This window comes from Salvelinus fontinalis, chromosome 1 (genome assembly GCF_029448725.1).
Source record: "Salvelinus fontinalis isolate EN_2023a chromosome 1, ASM2944872v1, whole genome shotgun sequence".
NCBI classification, from domain to species: Eukaryota; Metazoa; Chordata; class Actinopteri; order Salmoniformes; family Salmonidae; genus Salvelinus; species Salvelinus fontinalis.
The window spans coordinates 59055904-59077587 of record NC_074665.1 but is presented as its reverse complement, the minus strand read 5'-3'; the positions used below and the strand labels follow the sequence as shown (position 1 = coordinate 59077587).

The 21684-nt window shown below is 40.6% G+C and overlaps 1 protein-coding gene across 2 annotated transcripts; it reads left to right on the top strand.

The window, feature by feature from the left end:
- The first annotated feature begins 62 nt into the window (after positions 1–62).
- LOC129858609 (zinc finger protein 501-like) lies at positions 63–21680 on the top strand. Of its 2 annotated transcripts, XM_055927932.1 has the most exons (3): positions 63–681; positions 13156–13337; positions 16425–21680. In XM_055927932.1, the coding sequence occupies exons 1-3, from the start codon at positions 288–290 to the stop codon at positions 16506–16508; spliced, it is 660 nt and encodes a 219-aa protein (XP_055783907.1). In that variant the 5' UTR covers positions 63–287; the 3' UTR covers positions 16509–21680. The 2 variants fall into 2 exon arrangements, with proteins under 2 accessions (XP_055783907.1, XP_055783904.1); XM_055927929.1 differs by having other exon boundaries at positions 13156–21680.
- The last annotated feature ends 4 nt before the right edge of the window (positions 21681–21684 follow it).

Sequence of the window (21684 nt, the reverse complement as noted above, 5' to 3'; positions counted from 1 at the left end):
GATGGCGATGTGGGACTTTAAGGCAATGCTGCCAATGTGACGTATAATCTAGTGGACGGGACGCTTCTTACCCACAGCAACAGTTAGACAGCCACCTCGGTAGCTTGCTAGCCAAACCGATACAGCTCGTTAGACGCTTTCGTGTATATTAGCCACTGTGTTTTAAACCCATTTCTGTTATCTAGTTAGTTATCCCATTTAATGTCATATTTACTGTGTTGTTATTGGTAAACTAGCTGGCTGGTTAAATTAGCACTATCCTAGCTAGCAAGCTAACATCACCGACCATGACCTCACTAAGTTACTCTCCAACTATTAAAGAAGAGGTCTGCTGGACGGAGAAGGAGGACGTGGAGGTTGTTACAATACAACAACAAGTGGAGGGTGAGGCTGTTAGAGTGAAAGAAGAAGAGAGAGAAGTTACAGTAAAAGAAGAGGGAGACGCGTTCAGAGTGAAAGTGAAGGAGGAAGTTACGGTGAAAGAAGAGGAGCAAGAGGAGGATGGAGTTGTCGGAGTGAAAGAAGAGAAGAGGGAGATGACTGTCACATCGAAAAAGGAGGAGGAAGAGGAAACTGGATATCTGGGCCCGGTTTCCCAAAGTGGTCTTAAGGCATCCTATGGTTCTAACGATGAATTTAGCCTTAAAATAAGTTTGGGAAAATCGGCCCAGATTAACACTAGTAAGTACTGTCTTAAAAACAGAGGCACAAACTCTGCAGTTATTGAACTGACGTGTGGTGTTAAAGGGTAAATCTGCAGTTGTTACATCCATATTTGGACTTGATAATTATTTATATATAGCCATTGATTCTTGAAGAATATAACACATGCCTCATGGGCTTAGTTCAAAGTTTTGTCTTAGCTTGATTATTGTCCAGCCATGTGGTCAAGTATGGCAAAGAAATACCTAGTTAAGTTGCAGCTGGCCAAGAACAGAGCTGCAGGTCTTGCTCGTAAATGTAATCAGAGGGCTAATATAAATGCTATGTATGCCAGTCTCTTGACTAAGAGTTGAGGAGTTGCAGATTGGTTGGTTGATTGATTGTGTGGCTTTTTTAAAGGGGCAACCAGGGATTTAAACAGCAACAAAATGGTATCCCTGAGAATTGGTTTGGTTAACATCTGAGGGATGGGAGCTGGAGAAATGTAACCACTCTCAAATCCACAGAGAAAGCTATTGTAGAAACCTTAACCCAAAACCTAGCGTCCTCATCAAGAAGTTCGGACATCTTGGCGTAACGGTTATAATGTGTTGTCTTGACTGTGGCTGGGCCCAGGTTTGGGTCCAGCTCAGAGCTCCCCCTGAATTCGCTACACTATGGATACAAGTAGTCATCTACCGATATGACATTTTTGTCTAATACCGATATCCAATATTTTACTTGACCCCAAAAATACGATACCAATATTTAAAATGTTAGCGGCCTTTTAAGCATTCTGGTACAGTTAAATAGTTAACACACACACATGGACACAGCGGTCTAAGGCCCTGCATCTCAGTGCAAGAGGCGCCACTACAGTCCCTGGTTCGAATCCAGGTTGTATGACATCCGGCCGTGATTGGGAGTCCCATAAGGCGGTGCACAATTGGCCCAGCATCGTTCGGGTTTGGCTGGGGTAGGCGTCGTTGTAAATAAGAATTTGTTCTTAACTGACTTGCCTAGTTAAATAAAGGTTACACACACCACACTGACCAAAAAGTTATTTTGTTGGCATTTACATATGTCCCCATTATCAGTAAAACATCATCAAAACCTATTTCTTGCTGTGCGGTTTCGTTGTTCATTTGTTCAGTTTCATTCTCAACCAAGATTTCTCATACTATGGAACGCCGTTTGGCTCTTTGTGCTGTCAAATAACACTATTTGACGTGTCAAATAACACTATTTGACGTGACAAATAACACTATTTGACGTGTCAAATAAGCTTGTTGACCAATCAGGACCTGAATATGACTGCACGTCACATAATAATTGAACAGTATACATTTTTTATGTAGTTATTACACATTGATTACACTATCACTCGTATTTCATATGTCACAATGATTCATTGTTACATATGCTATGATGCTGGTAAAGTTGTCTCGTGCACCTACTGTCCTGGTCATAAAAAATTAAAGCTAGCTAGCTCATGGATGCAAACAATGTTCTTCCCCAAAAACATAGCAAAACAACATCTGTTTTAGTAGCTCTAGTTAGTTAGTTAGCTAACATCATCTAAAATAACCATAATTTACAAGACCGTTCTTATTTGATTAATGGTGGTCGGACCCATCTATGTGAAGCTAGCCACAATAAAGATTAGCCACAATAGTGGACTTTGCGGTTAGCCTTCAAAATAAAAGTATGTAATTGACAGTGACGCAAATGAATACAAATAGTAGAATTATGCCATAATTGCATAAGCACGGTTGGGATGTTGTTATATAAAATCAACAAAAGACAATAATTTGTTAATTTGACAAAAATCTGTTGAAATCACACTGGATGTATTATACTTTAGAATTGCGTTGGGGACATACTTATTTCACTGTACAGCCTTACCTATGAATTGTGGATCAATGACATGGGGTATCAGTCTACTCAGTGACACCCAGAGAACATTAGCGTCGTAACTCTTATTGCGGGACTCTGAAACAACTGTGAATTGAGCCAAATTTATTGTCAAACACTTCCTGAGGAAAAACAATACTGCGTGGATGTTTTGGAGTCTGATAACTGACGAGGACATTGGGAAAAAATATATTGGGTATTAAGTAGACCCAATCCTTAGGTAAAGCTCTACAGTGCAATATGAATGTCACTACACACAATAGGCTGACAGGGGAGGTGATTTCACACAGTCACAGTCCTGCGATAAGAGCTACAATGCTAATATTTGCATAAACTCTTCAGTTGTTTTCTGTGGGTGTCACCAAGTTGACTGATACCCCATTTCATTGCTTCATATTCCAATCTTGTTTAACATTATCTAGTCTAAATATGGCATGATTCCACCAATTGTAACCTTCTGCATCACTTTCAAAGAGTTACCTTTATTGCAAACTGCAAATTCCACTATTGTGACCAATCCTTATTATGGCTAGCTTCACAACATATAACCTGGTCGGGTCGAGCATCACTAGCCAGATGAAGCTAGCTGGCTGCTTATAACGTTAGCTTTTGGCAACAGGGTTAAGTAGCTGGCTAGCTATTTATTTTCATGAACTGAAGTTCAATTTCAATAGGCGAACAACAAGTGGCTACCTAGCTAATACTTACTCACAAGGATTCTTAAATCATTGCTAAGAATAATGAAAATGACTGCAGTTTCTACAGGTCATTGTTTTCAGGCTGGTTATATTGGTGCTAGCTAGGTACCAAGCTAAAGCTAGTTACCCCAGAAGTTGCGGTCTAACAAATAATGCTTTATTACCAACGCGGTATTGTAAACACATTGTGGCCGATTCTGGCCGATGCTTGCCTGTTTGCAGAGTTTTTTGTACAGCTTTGACAGTGCTACTGATTGTAGTGGTGGCGCTAGGCTAGCACGTGCGCGGAAAAATTCAGAACACACAACGTTCTATAATAGAACTGTGTTATTTGACGTGTATCTTTTTTGACACGCAAAGACCCAAACAGCGTTCCATAGTATGTCGTGAAGCTAATAACAGTGCCGCTATTACTGTGTAACTCCAGTAGGGCAACATCTGTACCGGTGCTCGACCAGTTGGCGAAAGCCAACATCACCCACGACAGAGAATGGTACTGAATTCCATTATCTTGATGTTAATGGATTTCGCCTTTGAGTTGTCTCGCTGAAATGTTCTTACTCTTTCAAATGACTGCTCGACTTGTTGACTGCTGGATCCACACAGCAGACATTGTGGGCTAGGTAAGGAATGCTGTGTTGCACATGTAGCGCAACATTTTACGTGGCGTCATTACATAATTTACCTACGTTATATAGATATGCACGTCAGTTTTGACATCGGTTTTGCACATCGCGTTAAACTACACATCGGGCCGATACCGATGTTGGCATTTACAAACAGATACCTTGTTTACATAACTATTCAGACCCTTTGCTATGAGACGTGAAATTGAGTTCAGGTGCATCCTGTTTCCATTGATCACCCTTAAGATGTTTCTACAACTTGATTGGAGTCCACTTGTGGTAAATTTCAATTGATTGGACATGATTTGGAAAGGCACACACCTGTTTACATAACATCCAACAGTTGACAGTGCATTTCAGAGCAAAAACCAAGCCATGAGGTCGAAGGAATTGTCCATAGAGCTCCGAGACAGGACTCAAGGCTGTAATCGCTGCCAAGGTGCTTCAACAAAGTACTGAGTAAAGGGTCTGAATACTTATGTAAATGTAATATTGAAGTTTTTTTAGTTTTAGTAAATTAACAAACATTTCACAAACCTGTTTTTGCTTTGTCATTATGGGGTATTATGTGTAGATTGATGAGAAAAAAACAACTTAATCAATTTTAGAATAAGGGTGTAACCGAAGAACATGGAAAAAGTCAAGGGGGCTGAATACTTTCCGAAGGCATTGTATATACAAAAGTATGTGGACACCCCTTCAAATTAGTTGATGTGGCTATTTCAGCTATACCTGTTGTTGACGGGTGTATACAATCGAGCACACAGCCATGCAATCTCCATAGACAAACATTGCCAGTAGAATGGCCTTATTGAAGAGCTCAGCAACTTTCAACGTGGCACTGTCATAGGAGGCCGCCTTTCCAACAAGTCAGTTCATCAAATCTCTTCCCTGCTCGAGCAGACCCGGTCAACTGTTAGTGCTGTTATTGTGAAGTGGAAATGTATAGGAGCAACAACGGCTCTGCCGCGATGTGGTAGGCCACACAAGCTCATAGAACGGGACCACAGAGTACTGGAGTGTGTAGCTTGTAAAAATTGTCTGTCCTCGTTTGCTACACTCTCTACCGGATTCCAGACTGCCTCTGGAAGCAACGTTAGCACAATAACTGTTCGTCGGGAGCTTCATGAAATGGGTTTCCATGGCCGAGCAGCCACACACAAGCCTAAGATCACCATGCACAATGCCAAGCGTTGGCTGGAGTGGTGTAAAGCTCGCCTCCAATGGACTCTGGAGCAGTGGAAACACGTTCTCTGTAGTGATGAATCACACTTCACCACCTGGCAGTCCGATGGACAAATCTGGGTTTGGCGGATGCCAGGAGAAAGCTACCTGCCCAAATGCATAGTGCCAACTGTAAAGTTTTGTGGAGGAGGAATAGTAGGGTTGTTTTTCATGGTTCTGACTAAGCCCTTTAATTCAAGTGAAGGGAAATCTTAACGTTACGATTCTATGCTTCCAACTTTGGGGCAACAGTTTGGGGACTTGTTTACTTGTTTCAGCATGACTATGCCTCCATGCACAGAGCGAGGTCTATACATAAATGGTTTGTTGAGATCGGTGTGGAAGAACTTGACTGGCCTGCACAGAGCCCTGACCTCAACCCCATCAAACACCTTTGCGATGAATTGGAATGCCGACTGCGAGCCATGCCTAATCGCCCAACCTCAGTAATGCGCTTGTGGCTGAATGCATGCAAGTCCCTGCAGCCATGTTCCAACATCTAGTGGAAAGCCTTCCTAGAAGAGTGGATGCTGTTATACCAATAAAGAGGGGACCGACTCCATATTAATGCCCATGATTTTGGAATGAGATGTTCGACAAGGCCCAGACGGCATCCCTTGCCGCATCCTTATGGCATGCTCTGATCAGCTGGCAGGAGTGTTTACGGACATTTTCAATCTCTCCCTATCCCAGTCTGCTGTCCTAACTTGCTTCAAGATGTCCGCTATTGTTACTGTACACAAGAACACAAACAAACTTAACTAAATGACTGTAGCCCGTAGCACTCACTTCTGTCATCATGAAGTGTTTTGAGAAGCTATACGCCGTTCCTCGGCGTATACATCGCTGACAATCTGAATACTAAACAGTTGGAGTTAGGAACACAAGCATTTCATTACACCCGCAAAAAAAATCTGCTAATTATGTGTATGCGAGGCTATAAAATGTTGATTTGCGAGCTGGTGTCCATATACTTTTGGTCATATATTGTAGATGTCCAAGCTTACCTCTTTCAGGTAATACATTCAATGCATTATTAGCCTTATATTTAGCTCGTTAATAATGGGTTATGCATAATAAGCTTCTAACTTATAGCCTCTTGCGCAATATGCACTCACCTGCCTCGTTAAATAAAGTTAAGTTGGAGTCCCATGCAGGAAAAGCTAGACTAGAATAGCTTGCTGGACTGTGTTTTTAATTTTGCATTGCTTATACAAATAGACTATTCGAAAAGGGACGCTAGCTCTTGTTTTCTGAATGTTAAATACAGCAGCCAATAGAACTCCCAGGTAGTTTGAAAGAAGAGCGAATGCGCGATTGCAGTAGGCTAAAACAGTTATTTATTCAGACCCATAACCATTCGATCTTTGTGAAGAGTTGTGAAAGTCTTCTGCAACTAATTCTAGTCCTATATTATTCAAGGATGTCATTAGAATGATGAAGATGAGGACAACACAACTTATTTAACTGTTTACAGCGAGGAAGGAATGAAGCAACAATAGAGAGAAAGAAAGTTATTAGCCTACCTCTCTCTCTCTCTTATGAAAGGTATATGTGTCAGCCTACTAATTATACAAATAGGCCCTGTTATTATTAAAAATAGAATTTGCTAGCTTATACTTGTAACTTTGTAGGCAGCATGTGCTGCACCAGAATCACATGTTCTCTTCCCTGCTTTATCATGGTTTGAAAGATGTACAGTTGAAGTCGGAAGTTTACATACACTTAGGTTGAAGTCATTAAAACTATTTTTTCAACCATTCCACAAATTTATTGTTAACAAACTTTAGTTTTGGGAAGTCGGTAAGGACATCTACTTTGTGCATGACACAAGTAATTGTTTACAGACTTATTATTCACTGTAGCACAGTTCCAGTGGGTCAAAAAATTATGACATGGCTTTAGAAGCTTCTGATAGGCTAATTGACATAATTTGAGTCAATTGGAGGTGTACCTGTGGATGTATTTCAAGGCCTACCTTTAAACTCAGTGCCTCTTTGCTTGACATCATGGGAAAATCAAAAGAAATCAGCCAAGACCTCAGAAGAAAAAAAATGTTGACCTCCACAAGTGTGGTTCATCCTTGGGAGCAATTTCCAAATGCCTGAAGGTACCACGTTCATCTGTACAAACAATAGTACGCAAGTATAAACACCATGGGACCACGCAGCCGTCATACCGCTCAGGAAGGAGATGTGCGTTCTGTCAACTAGAGATGAATGTACTTTGGTGCAAAAAAGTGCAAATCAATCCCAGAAGAACAGCAAAATACCTTGTGAAGATTACCTTGTGAAGTATCTATATCCACAGTAAAAGGAGTCCTATATCGACATAACCTGAAAGGCCACTGCTCCAAACCCGCCATAAAAAAGCCAGACTACGGTTTGCAACTGCACATGGGGACAAAAATCGTACTTTTTGGAGAAATGTAATCTGGTCTGATGATACAAAAATAGAACTGTTTGGCCATAATAACCATCGTTATGCTTGGAGGAAAAAGGGGGAGGCTTGCAACCCGAAGAACACCATCCCAACCGTGAAGAACAGGGGTGGCAGCATCATGATGTGGGGGGGGCTTTGCTGCAGGAGGGACTGGTGCACTTCACAAAATAGATGGCATCATGAGGGAGGAAAATGATGTGGATATATTGAAGCAACATCTCAAGACATCAGTCAGGAAGTTAAAGCTTGGTTGCAAATTGGTCTTCCAAATTGACAATGACCCCAAGCATACTTCCAAAGTTGTGGCAAAATGGCTTAAGGACAACAAAGTCAAGGAATGGGCCAAAATGCAACTTATTGTGGGAAGTTTGTGGAAGGCTACCTGAAACATTTGACCCAAGTTAAAGAATTTAAAGGCAATGCTACCAAATACTAATTGAGTGTATGTAAACTTCTGACCCACTGGAAATGTAATGAAAGAAATAAAAGCTGAAATAAATAATTCTCTCTACTATTATTCTGACATTTCACATTCTTAAAATAAAGTGGTGATCCTACCTGACCTAAGACAGGGAATTTTTACTAGGATTAAATGTCAGGAATTGTGAAACTGAGTTTAAATCTATTTGGCTAAGGTGTATGTAAACTTCCGACTTCAACTGTATGTAATTCCAGTCTGTATAACACAGTACAGTAATGCTGTTCACACAAAAAAAAATGCCTACTGGAGCTAGTTTCAAATCAAACCACATTTTAATTGTCACATGCGCCGAATACAACCGGTGTAGACTTTAGCGTGAAATGCTTACTTACAAGCCCTTAATCAACAATGCAGTTCAATAAATAGTTAAGAAAATATTTACCAAAGAGAGCATCTAGCTATCTACATCTATGGGCTTTTATGTTTTTCTGTCGTACATAATGTGCAGTAGGCTATATCATTGGCTACAGTATATGCATTGGATAACGGCACAATCATTTGGGATTTTTTGGGCTTGGGCTCATTAAATGTCTAATGTAGGGCTTGTATTTAATGTATAGCTCTCATCAAATCCAGACAGGCCTATTTATGTGCTTTTGAATGACACTTCTTGTTTTGGCGGGAAATACCGGGTTACCCAGGAGAACATTTATTTATTCTCTGGGAAAATATTCAACCCTAGTTAAGCAATAACGCAAGAGGGGGTGTGGTATATGGCCAGTATACCACGGTTAAGGGCTGTTCTTACGCATGACGTAACGCGGAGCGCCTAGATATAGCCCTTAGTATATTGGTATATTGACCATATATACTATAAACCCCAGACAGCAGTAAAAATAAATGTTTTGTCAGCCAATCAGCATTCAGGGCTCGAACCCCAAGTTTATAATGTATTTTATTCCTTTAAGTTCACATGTGGAACTACATGAAATGTGTACTTACTTTTGTTTCTAATCATTTAGAAAACTTTTAGCAAAAACAGTTTTTAGCAAATTAAATAACTGAAATATGCCATTTACATAAGTATTCAGACCCTTTACTCAGTACTTTGTTGAATCACCTTTGGCAGTGATTACAGCCTCGAGTCTTCTTGGGTATGACACTACAAGTTTGGCACACCTGTATTTGGGGAGTTTCTTCCATTCTTCTCTGCAGATCCTCTCAAGCTCTGTCAGGTTGGATGGGGAGCGTTGCTCCACAGCTATTTTCAGGTCTCTCCAGAGATGTTAGATTAGTTTTAAAGTCCAAATATGGATGTACCAAGCCTGGATCGCCCCCCTTTATTATCAGCCGCTGAAGTAGGAGAGACTGTTTGCCTACTCAACCCAGAGTGAAACCAAAACACCTCATGCAGCCCGTGGCAACCTGATGACGCCGAGTCACGTCATAAACAAGTACGTGGGGGAAAACAACTGACGTTTGCCATCTGTGCCCATTCGGCAGCCTAGATTTACAAGGTTATTACTTCTACACCAACACTTTTTGGGGTTTTCATAGGCTTACAATTGTTGTTTTGATTATTGCTTGAACAGTCGCTACGATAATATTTGGTTGTGATAGTTGCAAAATACCTATTTTTGGATAGCTAGCCAAAGAGCATTTTACTGGTTGAAGTGTTTTTTAAGTATAAAGCAGTTGCGATGATGACACAAAATTAAGCAGGACATTCAAACAAGCCTTACGATTATAATCCAAAAGTAGTGTGAAATGCACTCAAACAACATTTTTGCTGGCATCCTACGAGGACTCCCATGAGTTTTTCCCCATGGTGGGGAAATTGTGAATAGCGACACAGCTTAATGTGTAGCACTCCCGATCTTGCACTGGTAATGCGCTGTAATTTACGGAATACATAGGGAAAAAGCACACTGAACAAAAATATAAACACAACATGTAAAGTGTTGGTCTCATGTTTCATGAGCGAAAGTAATAGAGCCCTGAATTTTCCATACGGACAGAAAGTGTATTTCGCAATTTGTGTGCACAAATTTATTTACATCCCTGTTAGAGCATTTATCCTTTGCCAAGATAACCCATCCATCTGACAAGTGTGTCATATCACGGTTGCCAGGTGTACGGTGTTTCCTCCGACACATTGGTGCGGCTGGCTTCCGGGTTAAGTGGGCATTGTGTCAAGAAGCAGTGCGGCTTGGCTGGGTTGTTTTTAGGAGGACTCACGGCTCTCAACCTTCGCCTCTCCCGAGTCCGTGCGGGAGTTGCGGTGATGGAACAAGACTGTAACTACCAATTGGATACCATGAAAAAGGGGTAAAAAAATAATAATAATATATATATATATATATATATATATATATATATATATATATATATATATATATATATATATATATATATATATATATATATTACTAATTAAAAGACACATGATCATTTCACAGGTGCATCTTGTGCTGGGGACAATAAAAGGCCACTCTAAAATGTGCAGTTTTGTCTCACAACACAATGCCACAGATGTCTCAAGTTTTGAGGGAGTGTGCAATTGGCATGCTGACTGCAGGAATGTCCACCAGAGCTGTTTCCTGAGAATTGAATGTTCATTTCTCTACCATAAGCCATCGCAACGTCATTTTAGAGAATTTGGCGATAGTTCCAACCGGCCTCACACTGCAGACCATGTGTATGGCGTCTTGTGGGCGAGTGATTTGCTGATGTCAACGTTGTGAACAGAGTGACCCATGGTGGGGTTATGGTATGGGCAGACATAAGCTATGGACATCAAATACATTTACATTCATATACGATGGCAATTGGAATGTACAGAGATACCGTGACGAGATCCTGAGGCCTATTGTGGTGCCGTTTATCCGCCTCCATCACCTCATGTTTCAGCATGATAATGCACGGCCCCATGCTGAAAGGATCTGTACACAATTCCTGGAAGCTGAACATTTTCTAGTTCTTCCATGCCCTGCATACTTACCAGACATGTCACCCGATGAGCATGTTTGCGATGCTCTGGATCGACGTGTATGACCGCATGTTCCAGTTCCCGCCAACATCCAGCAACTTCGCATAGCCATTGAAGAGGAGTGGGACAACATTCCACAGACCACAATCAACAGCCTGATCAACTCTATGTGAAGGAGATGTTGCGCTGCATGAGGCAAATGGTGGTCACACCAGATACTGACTGGTTTTCTGATCCACGCCCCTACCTTTTTTTTAAGGTACAGTAACAGTCAAAAATTTGGACACATCTACTCATTCAAGGGTTTTTCTTTATTTTTACTGTTTTCTACATTGTAGAAATATAATGAAGACATCACAACTATGAAATAACACATATGGAATCATGTAGTAACCAAAAAGGTGTTCATCAAATCAAAATATATGTGAGATTTTTCAAAGTAGCCACCCTTTGCCTTGATGACGGCTTTGCACACTCTGGCATTCTCTCAATCAGCTTCATGAGGAATGCTTTTCCAACATACTTGAAGAAGTTCCCACATACTGAGCACTTTTTGGCTGCTTTTCCTTTGCTCTGCGGTCCAACTCATCCCAAACCATCTCAATTGGGTTTAGGTCAGGTGATTGTGGAGGCCAGGTCACTCTCCTTGGTCAAATGAGTCCCACAAACCAGATGGGATGTCCTATTGCTGCAGAATGCTGTGTTAGCCATGCTGGTTAAGTGTGCCTTGAATTCTAAATCACAGACAGTGTCACCAGCAAAACCATCACACCACCTTCTTCAAGGTGGGAACCACACATGCGCAGATCATCCGTTCACCTATTCTGTGTCGCACAAAGACACGTCAGTTGGATCCAAAAATCTCAAATTTGGACTCATCAGACCAAAAGACAGATTTCCACCGGTCTAATGTACATTGCTTGTGTTTCTAGGCCCAAGCAAATCTCTTCTTATTATTGGTGTCCTTTAGTAGTGGTTTCTTTGCAGCAATTTAACCATGAAGACCTGATTCACGTAGTCTCCTCTGAACAGTTGATGTTGATGTGTCTGTTACTTGAACTCTGTGAAGCATTTATTTGGGCTGCAATCTGCAGCAGAGGTAACTCTGGGTCTTTCTTTCCTGTGGCGGTCCTCATGAGAGCCAGTTTCATCATAGCACTTGATGGTTTTTGCGACTGCACTTGAAGAAACTTTCAAAGTTCTTGAAATGTTCTTGATTACTTTAAGACTTGAAGGTCAGTTAATGATGGACTGTCGTTTCTCTTTGCTTATTTGAGCTGTTCTTGCCATAATATGAACTTGGTCTCTTATCAAATAGTGCTATCATATGTATACCACCCCTACCTTGTCACAACACAACTGATTGGCTCAAACACATTAAGAAGGAAAGAAATTCCTTGACACCGGTCAATTGAAATGCATTCCTGGTGACTACCTCATGAAGCTGGTTGAGAGAATGCCAAGAGTGTGCAAAGCTGTCATCAAAGACTGGGGTGGCTACTTTGAAGAATCTCAAATATATTTTGATTTGTTTAACACTTTACTACATGATTCCATATGTGTTATTTCATAGTTTTGATGTCTATATTATTATTCTACAATGTAGAAAATATTTAAAATAAAGATGAACCCTTTAATGAGTAGGTGTGTCCAAACTTTTGACTGGTACTGTATATGTGACTAACAGATGCGTATCTGTATTCCCAGTCATGTGAAATCCATAGATTAGGGCCTATTGAATTTATTTCAGTTCACTGATTTATATTAACTGTAACTCTGTAAAAACTTTTGAAATTGTTGCATGTTGCAGTTATATTTCTGTTCTGTATAAAATCTTCGCTCACCATTTTTGCTCCATGCAGATATACTGCCTCCGCCCTCATGCGGCAAATTTTAGCAAACCTAGAAGGGGGCCTGCCTATATTGGTGACCAAAAGTAATCTGGCACAGAACAAAGGGTTTCAAAAAGTCTCATTTATTTCTAGCCTAGAATAATCCACTTTACCACTAATGTGAAAAAATATAAAATATGACTGTTGGTGCTCACCTGACTGTCTTTAAGACAATTGGCAAATACATTTGTAAAAGCATTTATACTTCATTAGACAGTCATGGGCATCACCTTTTTAGCTGAACTAAACAGGGGATTTCTGCTGTTGTGGGCCTTTAACCATCTGTCTGACTTTGTTATTCACACAGGAGAGAGACTTGACTATCGTGGATCCTCTGTAGAGCCTCAACAATATCATGAAGCTGACGAGGCAGAGAAGAGTCTCTCCACATCAGAACGCCTCAAGAAACACCAGCGGAAACCCACAGGGACGAAATCTCACCGATGCTCTGACTGTGGGAAGAGTTACTCAAGATCAGATTCACTAAAGGTACACCAGAGAATTCACAATGGAGAGAAACCTTATACCTGTGATCAATGTGGGAAGAGTTTTGTTACATCTAGCCGTCTGACTATACACCAGAGAACACACACAGGAGAGAAGCCATATAGCTGTGATCAATGTGAGAAGAGTTTTGTTACTTCTAGCCATCTGACTATACACCAGAGAACACACACAGGAGAGAAATCTTACCATTGCTCTGATTGTGGAAAGAGTTACTCAAGATCAGATTCACTAAAAGTACACCAGAGAATTCACACTGGAGAGAAACCTTTTATCTGTTATCAGTGTGGGAAGAGTTTGAATGATCCAAGCAGCATGAAAACACACCAGAGAATTCAGGCTGGAGAGAAACCTCATTGCTGCTTTGACTGCGGGAGGAGATTCACCTCTTCAGAGGACCTTAAAATACGTCAGAGAATCCATACAGGAGTGAAACCTTATAGCTGTTATCAATGTGGGAAGAGTTTTACTGAATCTAGACAGCTGACAATACATCAGAGAGCACACACAGGAGAGAAACCTTACCCCTGCTCTGACTGTGGAAAGAGTTTTGTTTCTTCAGTACATTTAAAATCACACCAGAGAACACACACTGGAGAGAAGCCTTATAGCTGTAATCAATGTGGGAAGAGTTTTACTCACTCAAGCTGCCTGATGGTACATCGGAGAACACACACAGGAGAGAAACCTTATAGCTGTAACCAATGTGTGAAGAGCTTTGTTACATCTAGCCGTCTGACTATACACCAGAGAACACACACAGGAGAAAAGCCTTATAGCTGTGATCAATGTGGGAATAGTTTTACTACATCTAGCCATCTGACTATGCACCAGCGGACACACACAGGAGAGAATCCTTATAGCTGTAATCAATGTGGGAAGAGATACACTGGTAGAAAATCTCTGATTAAACATCAGAAAATACATATATGAAGACGTTGTTCCATGATTTCAATTAAATAATGTCACAATGTAGAATGTTTTTAACATTGTAGTAGGAGTATTTTAATGTCACAATGTACAGTGAGGGAGAAAAAGTATTTGATCCCCTGCTGATTTTGTACGTTTGCCCACTGACAAAGAATAGATCAGTCAATAATTTTAATGGTAGGTGTATTTGAACAGTGAGAGACAGAATAACAACAAAAAAATCCAGAAAAACGCATGTCAAAAATGTTATAAATTGATTTGCATTTTAATGAGGGAAATAAGTATTTGACCCCCTCTCAATCAGAAAGATTTCTGGCTCCCAGGTGTCTTTTATACAGGTAACGAGCAGAGATTAGGAGCACAATCTTAAAGGGAGTGCTCCTAATCTCAGTTTCTTACCTGTATAAAAGACACCTGTCCACAGAAGCAATCAATCAATCAGATTCTAAACTCTTCACCATGGCCAAGACCAAAGAGCTCTCCAAGGATGTCAGGGACAAGATTGTAGACCTACACAAGGCTGGAATGGGCTACAAGACCATCGCCAAGCAGCTTGGTGAGAAGGTGACAACAGTTGGTGCGATTATTCGCAAATGGAAGCTGGGCCTGGGGCTCCATGCAAGATCTCACCTCGTGGAGTTGCAATGATCATGAGAATGGTGAGGAATCAGCCCAGAACTACACGGGAGGATCTCGTCAATGATCTCAAGGCAGCTGGGACCATAGTCACCAAGAAAACAATTGGTAACACACTACGCCGTGAAGGACTGAAGCGCCCGCAAGGTCCCCCTGCTCAAGAAAGCACATATACATGCCCGTCTGAAGTTTGCCAATGAACATCTGAATGATTCAGAGGACAACTGGGTGAAAGTGTTGTGGTCAGATGAGACCAAAATGGAGCTCTTTGGCATCAACTCGCCGTGTTTGGGGGAGGAGGAATGCTGCCTATGACCCCAAGAACACCATCCCCACTGTCAAACATGGAGGTGGAAAATTATGCTTTGGGGGTATTTTTCTGCTAAGGGGACAGGACAACTTCACCGCATCAAAGGGACAATGGACGGGGCCATGTACCGTCAAATTTTGGGTGAGAACCTCCTTCCCTCAGCTAGGGCATTGAAAATGGGTTGTGGATGGGTATTCCAGCATGACAATGACCCAAAACACACGGCCAAGGCAACAAAGGAGTGGCTCAAGAAGAAGCACATTAAGGTCCTGGAGTGGCCTAGCCAGTCTCCAGACCTTAATCCCATAGAAAATCTGTGGAGGGAGCTGAAGGTTCGAGTTGCCAAACGTCAGCCTCAACCTTAATGACTTGGAGAAGATCTGCAAAGGAGTGGGACAAAATCCTTCCTGAGATGTGTGCAAACCTGGTGGCCAACGACAAGAAACGTCTGACCTCTGTGATTGCCAACAAAGGTTTTGCCAACAAGGGTTTTGCCACCAAGTACTAAGTCATGTTTTGCAGAGGGGTCAAATACTAATTTCCCTCAGTAAAATGCAAATCAATTTATAATGTTTTTTACATGCGTTTTTCTGGATTTTTGATGTTGTTATTCTGTCTCTCACTGTTCAAATAAACCTTCCATTAAAATTATAGACTGATCATTTCTTTGTCAGTGTGCAAACGTACAAAATCAGCAGGGTGTCAAATACTTTTTTCCCCTCACTGTATAACCCTAAAGGTTTGCCCCCCCATTCTATTGATTTCAGCGTGAAATGGATATTAGCCTCATAAGGGCAAAAATCCAGGCTCTGAATTGAAAGTGCACTAGTTATGTGATTAACAAAGAAAGTGTTGCGGTACACTTACCGCATTGGGACCCACTTGAAAAGAAATGCAACACCTCAAAATGTAGCTATATGTTTTCTACAAATTGTCCTCTAACCAGTGATGTAAACATTATTCCCAGATTCCATGTGGTTTTTGAGCTGTTAGTTTTAACAGGACATGCAACCTCATCTCCCCCCTCTCGTGCAACTGATTTCAATGTGATATCTATATGAGTGATGACATAAGTGTTGCATTTCTCTTCATTTTTGCGACCCCTAAATTTAAACGCATTACTCAAATGTAGCGGACTGAAATTCCACAAATGAACTTTTTAACAAGGCACACCTGTTAATTGAAATGCATTCCAGGTGAAGCTGATTGAGAGACTGCCAAGAGTGTGCAAAGCTGTCATCAAGGCAAAGGGTGGCTACCATGAAGAATCTCAAATATAAAATATATTTTGATTTGATTGCTACAGGATTCCATATGTGTTATTTCATAGTTGTGATGTCTTTACTATTATTCTAAAATGTAGAAAATGGTAAAAAATTAAGAAAAACCTTTGAATGAGTAGGTGTGTCCAAACTTTTGACTGGTATTGTACGTTCACTTTTGGCTGACAGTGAAAGTTGAAAATACATATTTTTCAGTTTGTTATTTCAATGACTTGAAAATAACTTAATTTCAACATACTTGCAGCCTATACTTGCAGAGTATTAAAAAATTGGTCTATTAACAATCGTACATCACTCTAGTATTTCTACACACTATTTCTTTACAACATTCAAGTGCTAATTGTATTTATTCCTCTTCTGAAGATGCGTGACTCAAATCACCTACTCATATCAAACATCCAGCGTAGCAAAATATATATATTTTGTATTAATCCATGCCTCACCATTAAGTGAATTATTGCCAATACCTATTAACAAAGGGGTGTACATTTGGTTTTGATATGTCATAATATTTACATTTCATGTAACATTTAGTCATCTTAATTATTCATGCAACCAACTTTTTAGTATATTGTTTACAAACAATGGAGTAAAACAAGCTTATATTTTGGTTTGGACATTGCATCCTATTCTTACTATTTTAGCTAATGGCATTTCCTTAGGGTGCTCGTTAGTATTTGTTTTTATCGTTATTCTTTAGTTTTTTATCCTCATGTTTGTTGTGTAGTAAATATTTCAGTTCTTTAGAAAAGAATCTATGAAGTGCATTGCGTTTTATCCATGTCTGAAATGTGCTATATAAATAAAGCATAGTTTAATTTTAACATATTGCAAAACAAATGCAACCAATGACCAACTTCATCCAATCAAGTGCATTTTTGTTGAAAAGGAAAAATGTTGAAATCAACAATGCGTCAAAGGATTCAACTACTGAAACAAACAAATGGATTAAACAGATCAATCCCACTTTTCAAGCCTGCTGGTGGCATGGTAAACACCACCCCGGGCTCTACCAGGGGCACACTTAAGGTGGTCTCCCACAGCTCTTGCATACTGTATGTGGCAGTAGGGTGTACCAATGCCTGACCTAGCGCCTGAAGACAAAAGTCAGACACAGATTCCAAATGATGGCCATTAAATGATTCCATTAGGTTCAATACATGAAGTAATAGCTTCAAAATAGATGTCTACCATCTCTATAATGAATAGGCTGACCAAAATATAGCATAGTCATTCGAGCTTCAATAATAATAAATCTGTTATTTATTGCTTTTCTTATGTGCCAAAAGTGACAGGAAAACAGTGTGAGCTAGCAATCTTTCTTTACATTGAGCATCACCCGTTACCTGCGATTTCATGATTTGTCCAAATGATCAGTGACACAAAATCTGCATACCTGAACAAAGTTCCTCGTTAGTCGTTGCACAGTCTTGACACCATAGAGATAGATAGGCCTCAACTTTGTGCGTCATTGTGGCATCCGTGACTGCATGGGCAGCGCCATTGAGGCTACAACCCATAGGAATCGCCACCCAGTTGACAACTTTGACTACTTTAAAATGGTGGAAGCCCTCAATGTCTCTGCCCATGCTAAAACGGCCTTTTGGCCACTAGAGGCCTCTATCATTCTCTATGGTTGGCAGATGCTGCTACTGCACCATTTATGTTACCTGCATCTGTCCCTGAGTATTCTCTCGTGGACAGAGTACAGCTGACAAATTACGCAAATTCTGGGTTAACCTAGATTAGTTAATGAGAAATTACACGTTCCATAAACCATGGTTCATGAACAGAAATGTTCATTTTTGGCAACCGGAGGGAAAGGAGTGTTAATTTCCTCTTTTTATTTGTGTTTATTGAGGATGAGGGGTGTTTGTGTCTGGCAACTCTCGTCAAACATGAGGTCTGGGCCATGTTGACATTGATGTGTTATTGGCACACAGAAGCCTTGGGCCTCTTTCTCTGTTCCCACTCTCTTCCTCTAATGGTAACCTGGGAAAAGGTCTGAACAGAAATGTATCACTGGGTCATTAAGTTTCTTATTGAGGACCATTCTCCCCAAATGCTCTTTAAAGGCAGGTAGGTCTACATGGTAAGTATAGGAGCATCACAGGGCCATCAGAGATTATTTAACATCAGATTGGATGTCTGACCTTGTTAGCAACCTTGCTTGGAGCAATCTGAAACCTATTCCTGTCAAATAACAACACAAGACTTATAATAAGAGCCGCATGGGAAGACTGCATTTGAGCCCTATTCAATCGGATAAGACCGCCAATATATGTAAGGCGCTAACCATGTAGTTTAACATAGGGTACGTACTTGCTGTGTGTTGCCCTATAGGAGCTCCAAGTACTTCCAAATATCTATGAGGTTTTCTGGACACTAATCACACGATTGGTGTAGCAGATGCAACTGTTGGTGTTCGCAAGCAAATAACTGTTAGGCCTCTTTAGTGGAATTAAATCGTCATGCTTCGGAGTCAATGGAGGTATTTACTCTACTTACACAGTTCTAACAATGCTCAAGTTTTAGCCCAATTATACTAACAGAGTAATCAAAAAATCCACCACAGCCATGCTTGAATGTATTAATGCAAGCATGGTTAATGAATACCACGGTAAAAAACTTTTTAGGCTTTTGGATTATGAGTGTTTTCCATGTAGTCTTGTTGTCAAAGATATTAGATGTAACCATAGATCTTGTGGCAATGCTGAGATGCTTAAGCAGTGTTGGAATGTCAACATTTCCAACGCGAGGCTCATTGAATACTTCTGCTTCAGTATCTAAGCACCAGCTGTATACAGACGTCATCCTCCATGCCCAACCTGTCTGTCCAAGAATTGTACTTTTGAATTTCGTAAAGTCAGTGTGGAAGAGGTGATAGACAACAATCATTTTATCTTAAATGTAAGTCTACGAGAAAGTGTGTGCCCTCAGGCCTAGCGAGAAGCTAAAGTCATTCCGCTACCCAAGAATAGTAAAGCCCCCTTTACTGGCACAAATAGCTGACCAATCAGCCTGTTACCAACCGTTACTACATTTCTGGAAAAAATTGTGTTTGACCAGATACAACGCTATTTCACGGTAAACAAATTGACAACAGACTTTCAGCACATATAGGGAAGAACACTCAAGAAGCACAGCACTTACACAAATGACCGATGATGAGAAATTGATGATAAAATGATTGTGGGGGCTGTCTTGTTAGACTTCAGTGCAGCTTTTGACATTATCGATCATAGTCTCGTGCTGGAAAAACATATGTGTTATGGCTTCACACCCCCTGCTATAATGTGGATAAAGAGTTAGTTGTCTAACAGAACACAGAGGGTGTTCTTTTAATGGAAGCCTCAAACATAATCCAGGATAGCTTTTTAGGCCCCTTGCTTTTTTCAATCTTTACTAACGACATGCCACTGACTTTGAGTAAAGCCAGAGTGTCTATGTATGCGGATGACACTATACATGTCAGCTACTACAGCGACTGAAATGACTGCAACACTTAACAAAGAGTTGCAGTTTCAGAATGGTTGGGAAGGAACACGTTGGCCCTAAATATTTCTAAAACTAAAAGCATTGTATTTGGGACAAATCATTTACTAAACCATAAACCTCAACTAAATCTTGTAATAAATAATGTGGAAATTGAGCAAGTTAAGATGACAAACTGCTTGGAGTAACCCTGGATTGTAAACTGTCATGGTCAAAACATATTGATACAACAGTAGCTAAGATGAGGTATGTCCATAATAAAGCTCCGCTCTACCTTCTTAACAGCACTATCAACAAGGAAGGTCCTACAGGCCCTAGTTTTGTCGCACCTGGACTACTGTTCAGTCGTGTGGTCAGGTGCCACAAAAAAGGACTTAGGAAAATTGCAATTGGCTCAGAACAGGGCAGCATGGTTGGCCCTTGGATGTACACAGAGAGCTAATATTAATAATATGCATGTAAATCTCCCCTGGCTCAAGAGAGATCGACTTTATCACTACTTGTATTTATGAGAGGTATTGACATGTTGAATGCACCGAGCTGTCTGTCTAAACTACTGGCACACAGCTCGGACACCCACGCACACCCCACAAGACATGCCACAGAGGTCTCTTTACAGTCCCCAAGTCCAGAACAGACTATGGGAGGCGCACAGTACTACATAGAGCCATAGCTACATGGAACTCTATTCCACATCAAGTAACTGATGCTAGCTGTAAAATTTGATTGAAAAAAACGGATAAAAAAAAAAACACCTTATGGAACAGTGGCTCTCTGTGAAGGGACTGTGAAGCAACACAAACATTGACACATGCATACACACACACACACACACACTCGATAGCATACACATTATACACACACAAACATGGATTTAGAACTGTTGATATGTGGTGGAGTAGGGGCCTGAGGGCACACAGTGTGTTGTGAAATCTGTGAATGTATTGAAATGTTTTTTAAAATTGTATAAACTGCCTTAATTTTGCTGGACCCCAGGAAGAGTACAGCTAATTGGGATCCATAATAAATACAATACAACGAGAGGAAATCATAGGAGGCCTCCTTTCTGGCTCCAAGTGTGTGACATTTACAAAAGGCTACTACTTTGCATCCACACAGTCATCTGACTGACAGTTTAGCACAATGTTCTAGCACTAAAACCAACCGTGTGTTTGAGTAGTTCACATAGAACCAGAAGCATCACACAAAGACAAAAATATATCATCTTGAAAATGTATTGTGAGGTAAATGTTATGTTTATGTATCAAATCAATGCTACAAAGTATTGAATCAATGCTACTTTCTAATAACTAATTAGAAAGGTTCATGCAGGTGACTGACTGATCGTCTATGGAGGAATCCTCACTATCACTGTTCCTCAACTTGGCAGTATGCCCAGAATATTGCTATGGGAACAACCGAGGTATCTCAGTTTCAAGATCTCAACTTGGAGACAGAGCCTCGTGAGGTATTGGTCAGTCACATGTGCAAGCCACTGGTAGTGATTCATTCATTATGTTAAATCATGCAAATATAACTGGTCTGTGTATAGCCGTATATAAGACAACTGCAGGGACCACCCCAACAGAGCTTCTGATAGATATGTACGGTGTGCAGAGTTTGCTGTAACCTCTCCAGCGTGCTGATAATAAAGAGTGATTCATTTTAAGGTTGGCTT

Excerpts from the sequence above, each read along its gene's own strand:
- LOC129858609 (XM_055927929.1), top strand. The coding sequence starts at position 288 with ATGACCTCACTAAGTTACTCTCCAACTATTAAAGAAGAGGTCTGCTGG. Across the intron at positions 682-13,155 it reads ATCGGCCCAGATTAACACTA|GAGAGAGACTTGACTATCGT; the intron begins GTAAGTACTGTC and ends TTATTCACACAG.